Raw genomic sequence first — 17,226 nt, forward strand, 5'->3', positions numbered from 1 at the left:
GGGACAGACAATGTTTCTCACACTGTCCTTGCCATGTGAGCTGATAAAATGTGGGTTTGGACTCATTGCTGAATTTCTAGCAAAATCATTGTAGTCAAAATACTGTTACTCATGCCCAGTTATTTGGGAGGTATAAACTTCTATCCAAGGTTTACACATTTGATCAAACAACACGAAGACATTTTCAGACTAAACTAAGAAGACAGTAAAGAAGAAAAGTTTTCTTACATAATCAATTTTGGAACAGGTTCAACAGCAGATAAGAATGATTATTTCTGATTTTTTTTTTTTTACAGTGCCAAGGCTCCAACCCAGGGCCTCACAGTGTAAGGTCCCTGCTGTATCACCGAGCTACACCTCAGCCAAAAGATCCTTTTAATGAAATAATCTGCACTTGAATTTCTTTTCAAGAATACTCACTGCTATGCTTCCTTCTGGTAGTTTTGCTGGTTGATCCTTATAAGGCATTTCCTTAACTTCAAAGGACACCAGGGATGCAAGGGAGTAGGGATCATTTTTTCGCTGAAAGTAAAAATATTTATTTAGGTTTATTCCATGTAGAACATTAAAAATTCTACTGGCAGTCCTCCAATTGTTTTCCGTATTTGCTATTTCTAAGATACAAATTTCTTCCCCTTTTCTCTTTCACTTTCATTTCCCATCCATCATCTATGCATGATTCATCCATCCCCATCCTCCATCCACTCAGTATCAGTTCAGATATTCATAGAACCGTTCATTCTGCCATCCAACAAAGATTTGCCTTCTCATTCAGACTTGGTATAAGAAGGTTAAAATAGAAAAAGGACATTAGAACCCTACAATGAAATAGCAAGATTTAATATATATACACACACACACACACACACACACACACACACACACACACACACACACACATATAAAATTGCTATTGCTGAGGCTTGAAGGCAGAAATGGAATTGAGTGACACAATTCTTATCACCCAAATATCTTAGGAGACAGGCAGAAAATAGATTGCAACAAATGATCACATTTTTGTCTTATCTAGGAGACCCAGCTCAGTGGCTGTGCATAGCACTATTAGGATTTGGGGTTAGATGAGGGGGACTGTCCTGGGCATTGTAGGGTATTCAGCAGCATCTGTGACTTCTTTGCTGGCTAATATCACTCCTCTAGGAGTGACAGTCAAAAATGTCTCTGGCAAGCCAATTCTTACTGGCTAAGGACCAGTGACCTTGGACCATTCAGCCGTTCAGTATTTTTTTTAAACTTTATTCTTTTATTGATTCATTGATTGATTGGTTTCCGGGCCACACCCAGCTCTGCATTCAGAAAACACCCCTGGCCAGCTGGGGGACCACTTGGGATGCTGGAAATTAAACCAGGCCCTTCCAGGGTTGGCCACATGCAAGGCAAATGCCCTACCACTGTGCGATCTCTCCAGCCCCCATTCCGTATTTTATATAGAACTTTCCAGTCAAAAGTTATGGTATAATTTGTTCTTGTATATTCAAGTCAAGGGAAAATAGTTAAGCTGAACTCAAGGCAAGCCATTATGAGATTTCAGTTTCTATACTCCATTTACTGTAAATCAATAATTAGATCTATCCAGGGGTGACTTATAACCGACTCATACTAGCATTTGAGAGCAGACTGGTAAAATGTCAAAAATTTTGAGTGCCAGCTTAGCAGAAACACATTTTCAAATTTCCATTTGTGAACCTCAGTAACTTATATTTTAAAAGACGTAATAAACATCAAGAATCAGCCCTTCCTAATGATCTCTTGTGTTTTGTTGATAGGGAGAGTCGAGATCATTTGTGCTTGTTGTATCTGGTAGAAAAGTGTGAACTGATGGAACATTCCATCAGAATCTTCACAACCCCTATTCTGTGATGCCACATTGAGAGAACTCCCAACTTGGAATCCATCATGCAGAGTGTATTTACGTCATGGGAACCAGCATGAGTAATGCTAGAGAAATTTCTACAATTCATAGCATTTGTTTTCTCTCAGAAAGTGCTTGTTATTAAATAATACTATACCATTACTATCTATACTCAAATGCTGTTTTTTTTTTTTGTTTGTTTGTTTGAGGCCAATTCAATTTATTAGATGACCAGCATTTTCTTTTTTTTTTTTTTTTTGTTTTTTGGGCCACACCCGGCGTTGCTCAGGGGTTTCTCCTGGCGTCTGCTCAGAAATAGCTCCTGGCAGGCACGGGGGACCATATGGGACACCGGGATTCGAACCGACCACCTTTGGTCCTGGATCGGCTGCTTGCAAGGCAAACGCCGCTGTGCTATCTTTCCGGGCCCGACCAGCATTTTCTTAACCTTTTTTTTTTTTTACTAGTTCCTTGTTGGTAGAATTACTTTTTTCTCCAATAATTTCCATTTTCTCTCTCCATGATAAGAACATCCCAGTGTATGCAAAAGAATTTAAGTCACTGTATCTTTGACTTTTTCTTTCTTTCCACCCCTGCATTCCAAGATAAGTAACTTTATTCATTTAGAATTTTTTTTCTGGCTGTTATTCTCCTGCTATTCTCTTATCTTCTGGCAGTTTCATTTTAATAGAAAACTTCATTGTGTATGTGTATGTATTTGTGTATGTGTGTGTGTGTTTGTGTGTGTGTGAGAGAGAGAATGAGAGGGGTAGAATGGTATTTTTATAAAATATAAAAATCAATGTTTAGAAACTTTGTACATATTTGATGATTTCAAACCTTGTTCTTTACAAGCCTCACAAAACAAATTGGCGATAAGATTCTATGTCAGGTCATCCTATGCAACATATGTAGGTTTAGGCCAGGATCTCCAACCTGCAGTAATTCTTCTTTTGTTCTCCAAGTTCATTTAGGAATGAATTTAGAAAATAACTGTCCTATGCTTGAGCTCAAGTCTTGGCAAAGAAATCAAGTAAAAGAGAACATCATCCCCAACTGCGTCACCCAATAGAAAGTTTTCATCTCACATTCTTGAGTGTGGACTTTCTTGAACAGAAGATAGATCTGGTCTCTAGAATACAAATGGTGGAGAAATGTACTTCTCTGAAGCCATCTTCCGTCATTTACTTCCTTTCCACCTTCTGCTCTGGGCCAGTTTGATTCTTTCTTTTATTTTCCATCTTTCCCAATCTTTCCTGTTATCTCTAAGGGTCTCTGAACTACTGTGCTTTGCTGCATCTCAGAAACACCTGGAATCAGGTGCCACACTCCAACTCAGAAAATCTGAGATGAGATTTGCTTTGTGATACATTTTGAGTTTACCCAGTTTGGGTTGTAGAAGAATGAAAGGAATAAAGCATGCCTTGTAATGTTTCTGTGTTGTCCGGCCTGTTGTACCTCAACAGTAGGTAGAAGGGGAACTTTAGCAACTCTGGTGGACCTCAGAGGGTTTGGTTATTACAAGAACTCATCTGGCATAATATCAATTCAACAGCAGCATTCAATGACTGAAGTGGATCCCTGATTAGAACACGGAGCTTAGGAAGTTGTTAAAGAAGGCCTGTTGAGTGAGAACTGCTATTCACTGCTATTCATGGGTGTGATTTCCTTTGCTATTTAATTCAGCAGTGAAAACTGGAAGTCTGGGGCTGGAACCCAGACAAAGGATCAGTCTATATGCAGCCTACAGATCCACCAGTTCTCCATTTTAAGTTTATTCTCCCAAATCAGAGTATCTTCTACTCTTCACAGTTGGAAAATGAATGTTTTTTTCTTCTTCATTTTTTCAGATAGCCCAAACCTCCAAGAAACAGACCTGGGAGCTGGTTGGCTATGATCAGCTGATTCAACATTGAAAATTCCTACTCTCCTACCTTTAGACATCAGAGACTAGTATAAGTATTTGTAAGTATTATACTCAGGGAAAGCAATGAGTTGAATGCTTTCTGCTGTGCCCTTTCTGTAATGGCTTCATTCTAAGTTAAATACACGCTCCACTCTCATGGAGCAAATCTACTCAAGTAATATAATGGCTGCCAGTACCTAAAGACAGAATTGAAATAGCAGCTGGATCATGGTGTTACTATCCTTTGGTAGTATCTTTGGAGCCTTGAACTTGACCCTTATAACCATTCCTTCTCCAAAAAAATGCTCCTTTCTTCTCTTCTTCCTAAGTCATCAATGCTCTAGTTTACAGCCCCCTGCCTGCCTCATCTATACTTCTGCACAGGGTTTAGCTGAGGACCACAGTGCCATTAAATGTCAGAACATTGATACCAATTGGAGAAAATACCAAATGGTGACATTTCTGAGTGGGTTCAACACAGAGCGTGACTAATCACATGACCAACATTTCTACTTCTACTTCACTCTGCTGAGTTCCTTCTGGAGAATTCAGTGCAGGGCTCCATTCACTATTGGCAGGCTCAATAGTTAATAATTACCAGAGACAAAGTCTCGTGAGATGATCAAACATGTGCAGGGTTGGTAAACCTTGAAACTTACTAGAAAGATTTTGTTGTTGTTTGTTTGAGGGCTTACTCCTGATTTTGCACTCAGGACCATTCCTGGTGGGATTTGTGGAACCATAGTTGTTGCTGGGGATCGAATCCAGGTCAACTGTCTGTAAGCTTCCTACTTGTTTGTAGACCTAAACTTACTATAAAGGAGGAAACTTTTTTCCATGACAGTCTCAGAACAGGAAACCATTTAGAATGAACCATGACAAAATCTTTCTGTGACCAGAATGTCAGAAAGCATGAGTATTAAGCATTGTCAGACTGTCAGCTTTCTGCCTTAAAGAGAGAGAGAGAGAGAGAGAGAGAGAGACAGAGAGAGACAGAGAGAGAGAGAAACAGAGAGAGAGACAGAGACAGAGAGAAGAGGAGAGAGAAAGAGGAGGAGGAGGAGGAGGACAAAAAGGAGGAGGAAGAAGTAGAGGAAGAGGAAGAAGAAGAGGAGAAAGAGGAGGGGGAGGAAGAGAAAAAGGAGGACGACAAGGAGAGAGGAGAGAGGACTCCCTGCAAGCATGTAAGGCACTGGCCTACCTGCTCCATTTCCTTACCTGGAGGAAAGTCTGGGCCCAGAGCCGTGAACGGATTTTCAGGACAGCACTCTCACCTCTTCCCAGGCGTCCCACCACACAGGAGATTTCTAAACACTCAATATTGGTGCAATTCTGCAAAAAAGAAAAGAAGAGAGGCACATAGGTAATCGGTGCAATGAAATCATAGTGGAGAGTCAACATTGTCTCTCCCTAAATTATTATTTATTCTTATTTTTATGCTACTTCCAATGGTACTTGGGGCTTACTCCTGGCTTTGTGCTCAGGGATCACTCCTGGCAATGTTCAGGGGACCACTAGGGGTTCTAAGAATTGAACTAAAATTGATCATATGCAAGGCAGGTGCTCTACCTGCAAAAAAGTTTTATGAACTAGTGCTCCCAAGCAGTGCTCATTAGACTCAGGGGTCACACTTGGCAATTTTTTGCCAACCAGGCCAAAGGGTTCCATGCATAGACCCTGCAGTGGCTACTTCCCGAGACCCCTCAGGGTTCCTGAGGCCTCCCTAAATTGTTAAGATAATTTGCTTTTTGTTCAATAAGAGCAACAGCATTGAAACAGGCAAGACTGGCAGGATGCTGTATTCGCATCTAGTGTGCATGGGAGAAACCATGGCCCCAAGAGCTCAGCAAAATCATGGAGCATTTTTTAGGGAACTGAGAATTCCCTGTAGCCATATTTGTTTCCTAAGAGTATGTGTGTAGGGGGCATTTCCTTGGGATGTTCCCAGCACCCGCCTTTGGATGACTGGAGCCTGGAAGCATCTGTAGAAGAAAGGAAAGAGAGTCAGGGCCTGAGAAGGACATTGTCTCCTCTACTTGTCTCTCTCTCAAGATAAGGCAGGATCCTTGGTGATGGATGGACCATCCATCCATCAAGGTGTTTCTGAAGCCACATTCTAGACTTGCCCACCTAAGTGGATAAGTAATTGACTTCTGAAATGCACGTTTGTGGGATGTGCCAGTGGCCTTGGCTGGTTGTCTTTGCTGCATTTTCTGGTGGCATGTGGAGAAATGAGTAGGGAGCCCTGGGCACCTCCGCTTCTGCTCTTTGCTCTGTGCCATGCACATCTAGTCTTCTTGAATTGTCCCATTTTATCAATTTGAATTTGTGTTGTGGGTAATGTTATGTTCATTTTTTAATCCCCAGTGCTGATAAACACAAAAGTCCATGTATTTGCTATTATGTGATGGTACTACCTGAAGTCTTTCACTCGGATGAATCTTTATAGTAAAGGTGATCTAGAGGCACAGACGGATCAGAATAGTTTGTTTAAAAAGCCTCAGACTTGGAAAAAAAAATAAACCAAACAAAACCAAGTTGTGTATCTAATAATTTCTGGGAAGAATATTTCTGCAGGAATCCCCCAAGAACAGGGTCTGGGCTGACTGTCTGATGGTTGGGAACTGAGAGGCTTGGGGGTGATATAGTCTTAGTTCCCAAAAATCATCCCATTGTCTTTGGAGCCTTGAATAAAGACACCCTCTGGCATTAAAGGCATGATCTGGTTAAGTCTTTGGCATGGGACCCCTGCCAGAAGAGCCTGGAGGAGGTGCTCAGAATGAATCTCAGAGCATGAAAAGCCAAGAGCCAGCAGGGTGATAAGGCAGACATGGTCCTCTTGGTCCTTCTCTTGGTGACCCAGTGCATGAGACCAGCATGTGTTCAGAAAAGAGGAGAAAGTGTTTGGGGGCAAGGAACTTTGGATATGGACAAATGGAAAGGAGAGAGAAGGAAAAGCCAAATGGAGATGCTGAAGTCTCTTTCTTCTGTGCTAGGACTGTAGATCTTCGTTGGGCAGTGCGAGGGAGCCCCCACAAAGCTATAAATCAAGGGCTAGTAAATTGGATTTGTATATTAGAAGGGACAGATGAGATGTAAAATGGGTGGGGAGAGAGAAAGAAAGATACAGAGACAGAGAGATAGTCAGAGATAGAGAGATGAAGGGCTCTTCGGAAGGAAGTTTTAGAAGTGGGGGTGGGGAAGTTGGGTAGGTGGGTTCTGACATCACAGAGATAGAGAAATCTAGGCAAGAGTCTTGGGGGTCTTGGAAACAGAGAGTCCAGCCATGTTTGGATGGTCTTATCTATCAGATTGAAAAGAACAAAGGTAGTAGGATTTCCCTAATAGTGGCTGGAATTAGGATAGGGCAAGACAGGACATGAAAGAGCCAAGTCAGTGAAGGAGAAAAGGGGGCTGGAGGCAGACTCCTGAGCCACAGGAGCAGTGCAGTGTGGGCAGAGGAGAGGTCACGGAAAACTGTAGGAGGCAGGTCAAAAGGGAGGATGGGAAGCAGAGAGAAGGTTTGGGGAGATGCCAAGGAATGTAGTAGTTTCAGGAAGTGGTTGATAGTATCAGATGAAGGAGAGGATTAGAAGGATAAGGTTTCTGTAAGCAGAGGAGGCAAGGGATGGGGTGATAACTACCAAAGCAGCAGGGGCCCCCCATGAGGGGGAGGCCAGGCTATTCTTAGGCAAGAGAGAAATGAAATTTCACTGTCACTGACTTGCAAATTGGAACTTATGATTCCCAACCCGGACTGCTGTTGGCATTTTGCACTTTTAAATTCCTAATCAGAAATGTGATTCAGTATAGTTGTTTTGAACTAAACCAAAACTGTAGGAGGTCCTATTTCCGCTTTTGATTTTAGAATAAACTTTGCATAATCACTTTCTCTCCAGAATTGTTTGACTCCAGGACATGGGGAGATAAATACTTTTATAATAGTTGAACTTGAGTTCCATTTTCAATTTCCATTTGGGTCTTAATTTTAAATAATTTTTAAACTTAAGAGAGAGAAATCTGACTATGAATCAGATATAGATTTAGAGTGGTCTTGCTCTCATCAGTAAGTGCTAACTGGAAGTCATCCTGCATTCAAAATCTTTAGTCAGAGTGGGCAAGAAAGAATCTAGCACAAGAGCACACAACATCCAGAGTTTCTGTTAGTGGTCTCCCCTGCCTGCCTCCATGCACTCATGAGACATATACCATAATGAATATTAAAAAGTCAATTTGCAGGGCTGGAGCGATAGCACAGAGGTAGGGCGTTTGCCTTGCACACGGCTGACCAGGACGGACCTGGGTTTGATCCCTAGTGTCCCATATATATGGTCTCCAAAGCCAGGAGTGATTTCTGAGTGCATAGCCAGAAATAACTCCTGAGCATTACTGGGTGTGGCCCCAAAACAACAACAACAACAACAAGAAAGTCTATTTGCAATTCACTGTTTCAACTGGTCAGTCCTCCCTCTATATGTCTGCGTTGCCTGTGCTCCCATGAACGTGTTAACAACCTGGTTCAATGCTCAACACACAGACTTTTGTACATTTGTCTCAAACTAAATGATTTTATTTCAAAATAACATGGAATTATATAAATGTGCAGAGACTTAAATAATCATCTACAAACTGACAGCCTTTGGCCACAAAATTTCCAGTGCTTATAATACAACTTCCTCTCTCATGACTTTGTTTTAACTCATTTGATTCGAATTGCACCTTTTGTTTTAGATTTTTCATGTTTAAGACTTGTCATGTGGTCGAGATGAACTGAGTGGCAGAGGGTGTGAGAGCCACATTAGATTAAAACCTTAGCTCCAACCTCAGAACCATTTTGAAGTGTCCATCCAGCCAGGGGCCTTCACCAAGGGTCACCGTGGGAGATGTGAGGAAAAGAATGAAAATTCTGATTCAAACAAGTCCTACAGTGTGCAAAATGCTGATGGTACACAGAATAATGTCATAACAACAAACCCCAGCATTATGACTCTCTGGGGACTTTGGCTCATAAACACCTGTTCTCCCTGACATCCCAGCCGAGGTGAACCTCAAGGTCAAGTCAATATCTATCCATTGAACATGGGAGGTGGCACTTCTTCGGGTTCACCTTAGATTCTGCTGAACCCCGTGTCTGTGGATGGACAAACAACTGAATTTAATTTGATTTGATTTGTTGTTTGCTTTTTGGGGAGCCACATCTGGTCATGCTCAGGAATCACTCCTGGAGGTGTGCAGGGGACGATTTCGGGTGCTAAAGATCAAACTTGAGGGCCAGCCACATGTTGACAAGTGCTTTACTGCTGTACTATTTGCCCTGGGTACTGAATCTTGATTTGTTTCCATGACTATCAGGCACTGGTTGTGTGTGTCCTGAATACAAGAACACCCATGTGTACACATATGGCCGAGAAGAGCCCCCTTCATTTTGATTCTGATGTTCTGTTTATATCTGTGTATGGAGAGGGGAACTTAAATGTCCCCTATGACTTTTCCATATGGGGGCCTTTTCCCAGTCCCACCCCTTCCCTCAGTCTCATGCACAGGCAAGGAAATCATACCAGGATTTTGGAGGGGTTCTGTCTCTGGGCCTCCAGCACGGGCACATCTCTCTTCCGGATAAGATGAGGGATAGTAGAATTTCGTAGGAAAGCGCTGAGCTCAGGGGTGTCCTCTGATGATGCAGCAGGCTGCAAAGAGGAAACAAGCACTGTCACTTTCAGTTGTGCTCAGACCTCCTTCTAGTCTCCATTGGTTTTGAACTTAGTGCAGGTGGAAGTTGAATTAAAGAAAGATGGGTGCCAGTGAGAATCCAGACATGTTTCTACCAGCAACATGTTGGACAAAGTTGCTGCCCCATGAAGGAGCCTAGAAATCTCTTCTCCTGCCATAGGAGTTTCTTAAGCATGGATGGACAAGTTTCCTGAGAGTTCCTCTTGAACAAAAAACGCCCCAAAACACAATGAGGAAAAGCCTTCTGCAAGCCTATGTTCACCACAACACTAGTCATAACAACCAAATGCCCAAGAATAGACCAGTTGCTAAAGAAACAGCGGTTTATCTACGCAATGGAATACTATGCAGCTGTTGGGAAAAATGAAGTCATGAAATTTGCTCATGCATGGAAGAATATGGAGAGTACTATGCTGAGTGAAATGAGTCCAAAGGACAGTGATAGACATAGAATAATCACACTCATTTGTGAGATGTAAAAAATAAAGATAGTGAGCCGGCGAGATAGCATGAAGGTAAGGTGTTTGCCTTCCATGCAGAAGGACAGTGGTTCAAATCCCGGCATCCCATATAGCCCCCCATGCCTGCCAGGGGTGATTTCTGAGTGTAGAACCAGGAGTAACCCCTGAGCGCTGCCGGGTGTGACCCAAAAACCAAAATATATAAATAAAGATAGTATGGTAACACTATCCAGAGACAATGGAGATGAGGACCCGTCCATAGTAGGAAGTTTGTCACAAAGAGCAAGGGATGCAGTTAGGGCAAAGAAGAGACCACTATGACAATGCGAGTTGGAATTGAACTTTCTGAAAAAAGAACTGGGTGCTGAAAGAAGATAAAGTGATATGTGATACTCCTTCAATAACATTACTGCAAACCACTTTTCCTGAAAGGAAAAAAGGAAGAGAGAGATAGTGAGAGAGATAGAGAAAGAAGAAAATTGTCTGTTCCAGAATCAGGCAGGAGAGAGGGCAGGAGAGACACTGGGAACACTGGTGGTAGGAAATGTGCACTGGTGAAGGGTGTTGGACATTGTATGACTGAAATTCAATCATAAATAACTTTCTGTCTGTGGGAAAGAAAACTGTGTTATGAACAATCTTGTAAATCACTGTATTTAAATAAAGGACTTAATTTGGAAGCAGGATGATCTTTCCTCTGGACATTGCTGATTCATCTGTGCAGGGGCAGAGGTGGTGTAGAAAGGCAGAAAGAACCTGGTGTGGGGCCTGGAGAGATAGCACAGCGGCATTTGCCTTGCAAGCAGCCGATTCAGGACCAAAGGTGGTTGGTTCGAATCCCGGTGTCCCATATGGTCCCCCGTGCCTGCCAGGAGCTATTTCTGAGCAGACAGCCAGGAGTAACCCCTGAGCACCGCCGGGTGTGGCCCAAAAGCCAAAAAAAAAAACGAAAAAAGAAAGAACCTGGCGTGGATGAGGAGTCAACCTGGAAGTGAGTATCTGAACCCCACACTCCTGTCCAAGAAAGATGTGCACCCTTAGGAGAGACTCAAGATCTGTTCAAGAGCAGATCACTTTCTCAAAGGGTAGCTCTTGAATCCCACACTAGCCCAGAGCTTGTTTTCAGCACTTTGCAAGTGTTCCAGCCCTTAAACAATGTGATCCCAGACTCTGGTCTAGATACATCTGAGGAGTCTACTATTTGGACATTTTAATTTTCCAATATATTTAAAAAGTTTTTTTGTTTGTTTTTGGGTTTTGGTTTTGGGTCACACACAGCACTGCTCAGGGATTACTCCTGCTCTGTGCTCAGTAATCACTCCTGTTGGTGCTCGTGAGATCCTATGGGATGCTGGGTCTTGAATCATGTGCAAGGCAAATGCCCCACCTGCTGTCTATCATTCTGGCCCCAACATTTCAATACTTTGCAAGTTCTTTTAAATCACAGATGAGTCCATCCACGTCCATTGTTGAGAGGAATCATTCTAGCACCCTCATTTCTTGCACACACCCTCTGTACCCAGTCCTCTCCAGCAAGGTCATCTACAACAATAGTTTTGCTTTGCAGTCACAGCACATTTGGGAGTGAGAAAGTGCCCCCTTTGTTGCAGGGGTGGGTCGTACCACTGAAAGCAAGTAAGAGGAGCATTTCCTGGATGAGGAAGAGTTGGTCTGGGCTCCAGAATGAATGAATGTCAAACACCCCATCTGGCCATGGCCCTGCTCAGAGGGAAGCCCAGTTCCCTGTGCCCTGCCCTGCACCCTTCCAGCTGCAACAAGGCCTCTGTGGGATGTGCACCTTATGGCTCTGCTCCCCACACAGCCTTTCATTCAGCTGCTATGTCTGAATTGCTCAATGAGAGGATGTGGAATGAGAAGCATGTATCATCCCAGGAGACGGGGAAAGACAAAGACCCCAGAAAGCAAACTCAGACAGAAGAGGGAAGTCAGAGGTCAGAGACAGCCCAGGAAAGCCAACAAATATAGAGTCAACAAAAAGAAGCTTCGGGAAAAGTCAGTCATGAACACGCAGGAGACATAGAGATGGTGGTATGTGCTGAGGATGGCTGGGAAAAAAGTCTTTGCTGAATTTTTGCTTTTTTGTGAGGGCATATTACCAAAGCAGGCCAAGTGTGTATCCTTGATGACTGGGCAATATTTCCAACTTCATATATTCAATACAAAAAAACCCTCACCAAACTTACATTTTTTTCAGCCCAGCCTCTAATATTAAATGCGAAATACATTTCCATTTGATCGTTGTGACCAGAGTCAAGGAGAAATAAAGTGGGGTGAGCCAGCACATGGAATCATGGAAATGGAAACAGAGACATGTTTCAGCTTCTTGTTTGATTTAAAAATGGGACCAGCTGGGAGAGACTGAGGGTACCTGTAGCCTTTACATGTTTCTCTACTCTTCTATCTCCTGAAACTCTCCTGAGAGGGCCAAGAAGGGCCCAGGAAAAAACTCTCCTAGAGGCGCCCAAGCAGAAAGACCAAAAAAGATGAGTGAGTGAAAACTGGCTACCAAAGGTGCCCCGGCAGAAAGGTAGATCCTTTGTATGTGAAGGCAGGTGGGAGGGGTCTGCCCCTGCTATGAGATTACCAACTAGGAGAGACTGAGGGACCTGTCACCTTTGCGTGCTTCTCTACTCTTCTGTCTCCTAATTTAAAAATGGAAAAAAATTTAAGTTGGTTGAAAAGATCCATTGCTGAGAATATACTCCAGGATAAGAGATTGGAGATTTGAGAATTGAGGGCGATTCTTTCTGTAAAGTTAAGCTAAATTTGAACTGGAGGAAGAACTCATTTTTTGGACAATGCTTTGGAGACACTGAAGGAAAGAGAATGAGGTGTGCACATGCATTTGTACTTTTTTTAGTGATTTGAAGAGTCTCTTTGGTTCAAGTCATAGTGAACATAGTGGGAATGTACTTTGGACAGAAGGTCAGGGACTGTCACTGTGAGGAAGCAGGAGAAGAAACAGCAGAGCAGGAAGCCTTCCCTGATGCTGGCTGAGGAGACACACCCTCTATGTATGTACTCAGTCTCGTGGGTAGAGACACAAACAGGTGGGACTGGACATGAGGGAGATGAACTGGGCAGGGAGTTAGAGAGAAGGAAGAAGTTAGGTAATAAGGGAGCATTTCAAGCAACTCATCATGGCTAGGTAGAAAAGTAGATTGGTCAATGGGAATCTGGAAAGTGGAGCAGTTCATGTGTCTCAGAGCAAGTCTTCACAACAAGGGAGGAAGTGAGAAAAGGATCATGTGACTGGATTAGACACTTGGACAAATGGACTTGAATATTTCAGTGGCAGGGCACTAAGAGTGACATTCATAAAACCTCAAGATGATGAAGTGCCAGGAAGTGAGGTGACTATCAGCTCCATCCATTCCAGAACATTCCAGGACATAGGGAGGGCCTGGCACAAGGAGCAGAACTTTCAGCCAAGGAGTTATTCAGGGATACCCAGAGATACTCCCGAATCTTCTGGAAAGGATTTCATGGCATAGAATTAAAAGTTGCTTTGAAAGAAAGTTAGGACGATCTCTCCAAGGTTCTCATATATGTTTTCATATTGTTTATATAAGAGTTTTTAATTTATTGTGGTACTGCTGCAGGGTGTATGGCTGCATGACTCTGTAGGTGATCAGGCCACAGAGATGAGCCCTTGGAAGAGATCAGAGAATATTTCTTCATTTCTCAGTCACAGTGTAAGATGAGAAGATGACATAGAAGGAGGGAGGACCGAGAGGAAGAGGAAAAACAGGTGGTGAAGGAGAAGATAAGATAGAGGAGGAGATTGTTGGTGGTAGTGGAGGAAAAAGTGGAGGACAAATAGGAGGTGAGAAAAAGTGGACGAGAAGGATGAGAAGGTTGAGGAAAAGTGAAATTAGTGGAGAAGATAGAGAAGGTGAAATAGGAGGGAAAGAAAGGAGAAGGAGGAAAACGTGGAGAAGGAAGAGTAGAATAGAAAATGGAGAAATGCGGTTTCCTCTTTGATTCTGGAGACCAGCTCTTGCCAGGTATGGGGTTTGGGGAGGCCCCATGCCGGAGGCCTTCTTCCTAGCCTGGGGAGTGCTGGGAGGCTTGGCAGGCCCCCAGCCATCCCCCTCATTCTCCCCTGACTCCAGGCCTTCCCTGGGGGCCAGCTCAGATGGCCATAGTAGGTTCAGGTGGACTCTTAGGGGTCCTCAGGCTTCCCCCTTCCCTCCATCCTCTGGCGGGGAGGTGCATGGAGAGGAGGGTGAGCAGATATCTGGCTTCCGGTTTCCCCTTTGATTCTGGAGGCCAGCTCTTGCCAGGTATGGGGTTTGGGGAGGCCCCATGCCGGAGGCCTTCTCCCTAGCCTGGGGAGTGCTGGGATGCTTGGCAGGCCCATAGCCATCCCCCTCTTTCTCCCCTGGACTCCAGGCCTTCCCTGGGCGCTGGTCCAGGTGGACTCTATAGGGGTCATCAGGCTTTCCCCCTACCTCTCCCTACACTAATGGGAATTCGCTTTGGGAGGAGGGCCGTTCTAGCACTGGTTTATGTTGGGACAGTCACTGGAAATTTTTTCTCCTTGGTCTCCTATTGATAGTATTGTATCCATATAGTTTATATATGCATAATATCCATCTTGTATTGTGACCTTGATACTGCCCTACAAAGCTCATTTCTAATCTTTTACTGCCTCAGTCCCAATCCTTATTTCCCCCATCTACCCATGTAGGTGCAGCTCATGACATGAAGCTCACCACATAGAGTGATGAGTGCAGTTAGAGAAATAACTACACTGAAAACTATCATAACAATGTGAATGAATGAGGGAAGTAGAAAGCCTGTCTCGAGTACAGGTGTGGGTGGGGTGGGGAGGAGGGAGATCTGGGAAATTGGTGGTGGGAATCTTGCACTGGTGAAGGGGGTGTTCTTTACATGACTGTAATCATACAACTACAATCATTTGTAATCACGGTGTTTAAATAAAGATAATTAAAAAAAGAAAATGGAGAAATGGAGGAAGAGGTAGAAGAAAAAAGATGGGGTAAGGGGAAGAAGGAAGGTTGAGGAAGAACAGGAGGAACAATAGATGGAGAAGTTATAGTAAAATAATACTCCAAAAAGAAGCCTTTCCACTTCCCATGTGGTTTCACAGGAGACAACTTGTGTACAGATGAAGAAAACATTCTGTAGTGGTGACACCCAGTCTATCATAGCTAACAAGTATTCATACATGATCTCTCAGGAAAGCACAGGACTTTATCAGAAAGCTGTAGTTGATGAAACTCAGATTTTTCCTCTTTTCCTAGCTTACGCTTCAAGCCACTTTTACACAACAGAGCCTTCAAGTGACTGACAAAACTATTTTCCTCAAATGGCATTTCAGAAAATATCTGAAAAAATACTCAATATCCACTCCTCAAAATAAAAAAGGAAACAGCAACAGCGGCAGCAGTGGCAGCAGCAGCAGCAGCAGCAGCAGCAGCAGCAGCAGCAGCAGCAGCAGCAGCAGCAGCAGCAGCAGCAGCAACAACAACAACAACAAACCCCAAACCCAACAACTAAAACACCCAATCAAAAACACACAGCCCTAAAAGACGAAGAAGCCATCAGAGAAATGGAGCCCAAGTTCAGGCCTGGTTTCCTGATGGAAGTGGGCAGCCTGGTGAAGCACTTGGCAGGGAACCATCTCTCAGCCACCAGTGGAGGATGCCCTTCCATTGCTAGAAAGTTGGCCAAAGGCTCTGAGAACAGTGGGAACCATCCAAGTACATTCCCAACATTGAAGGGGAATCTCTCCTTTCTACAACAAGGAAACAATTGTTCATCAAGATGGTTTTTGCCCCAGCTGCTGCTCAGACTGACCCCGACAGGAGTTTCCCATTTTCATAACTCTTCACTGCAGTCTTCACTCTGGTATAGGTTTAAATTTATGGATTAAAGGGATCTCATGTAGCCGGAATGTGCAGTCCTGTTGGAAAGGCTGTGTGGGAAGAAAAGGGCTGGGAGAAATCAGGCGAAGGGATCTTGTGGGCCAGAGCAAATGCGACACACACAATTTCCCTCCTGTTTGTGATTTGTTTGTAATCTGTCTGGATTTCAGGTATTCCTAGAACACAAGAGATGGTGGGGTTCTCTCAGGTCACTTTCTCTGTAATTAAATCAAGGCAGAGACAAGCCCGGGGCATTCATCTGCCATATAATTTTCCTTTAGACATAACTGTTAAGGTTTTGTTGGGAGAGAACAAACGAATTCCATTAAAAAAAAGTCTTGAAAGTTCATGAGAAGCATAACTAAAAGAACTAAGTTTACTTTAGTGCTTGAGTTTGGAGCTTTTTTGTCAGAGGATCTCATATGGCCCCCTGGACAGAGAGTGAGGTATGAGCTCACTGAGCACAGAGGGGGTGTGACCCCCCCAAATCAATCAATAAAAATATACAAGAGAATCTGAAGACCATACTAGGGAGAAATGAACCTGAAGAATCATTTTCATTAGTGGCTGCAAAAAGACTACGGGCACCATTAAAAGTAAAAAGTAATTTAAATGAGAGTGAGAAAGAAAGGAGAAGAGAGAAAGAAGAGAGAGAGAGAGAGAGAGAGAGAGAGAGAGAGAGAGAGAGAGAGAGAGAGAGAGAGAGAGCGAGAGAGAGTGCTCCAGAGAGGTAGCTGAGTTTTGTTCTAGGAAATAATGAGTGTCCAAGAAGCAACGAGTAACCTGAAACAGTTGTGAAGGAAGGAAATGTTCTTTGGGCTGAGACAAAAGTATGTGAATTGGTGATGCCAAAGCCACTGGGCTGGCCCACACCATTAAGAGTAAGACACAACAGGTTTGAGTGGGTTCTGGGTTTCTGCTCTCCAAACCCCCTTCTCTCTGGCTGGATCTGGACTTCCGGTGGCAATGATTTTGTACATGGGCCAATTCCAACTTGGTACCTTCTGTGCTTATCATGGCTCCCATGATGGTTTTTCACTCAACTTTGGCCTTGTTTCTTGTCAAGGCTGCCTTGATCTAGTCTCTCAGATCATGTTCACCTCAGATGATTTCTCTCTGAAGTATAGGCCCAGAATGTCCCTTTGGGTTGGTCAAATGTCTGTGTGGGGGGCTCTCTTCCATCCCTCCCCTTCCCTACCACATCCTGCTGCCCTGTTCCCCATCCCCTCAGGAGTTTTATCACCAGCCTTAGAAACTGAGTGAATGAATTCTGCCCTTGTCATGAAGTCTTGAGCCTTTCCATACTGACTCTCTCAGCTTTTTGGTTCAAGATCACAGCCCGTG

At 43.6% G+C, this 17,226-nt stretch overlaps 1 protein-coding gene across 1 annotated transcript in view; it reads right to left on the reverse strand.

Moving 5' to 3' along the window:
* ITGA8 (integrin subunit alpha 8) overlaps positions 1–17,226 on the reverse strand; it is a 169,383-nt gene that overhangs the window by 6,445 nt on the left and 145,712 nt on the right. The window contains 3 exon segments of the mRNA XM_049777530.1: positions 421–522; positions 4,995–5,108; positions 9,335–9,463. Of these exon segments, the coding sequence (XP_049633487.1) occupies positions 421–522; positions 4,995–5,108; positions 9,335–9,463 (345 nt within the window).

This window comes from Suncus etruscus, chromosome 7 (assembly GCF_024139225.1).
Source record: "Suncus etruscus isolate mSunEtr1 chromosome 7, mSunEtr1.pri.cur, whole genome shotgun sequence".
Classification (NCBI taxonomy): domain Eukaryota; kingdom Metazoa; phylum Chordata; class Mammalia; order Eulipotyphla; family Soricidae; genus Suncus; species Suncus etruscus.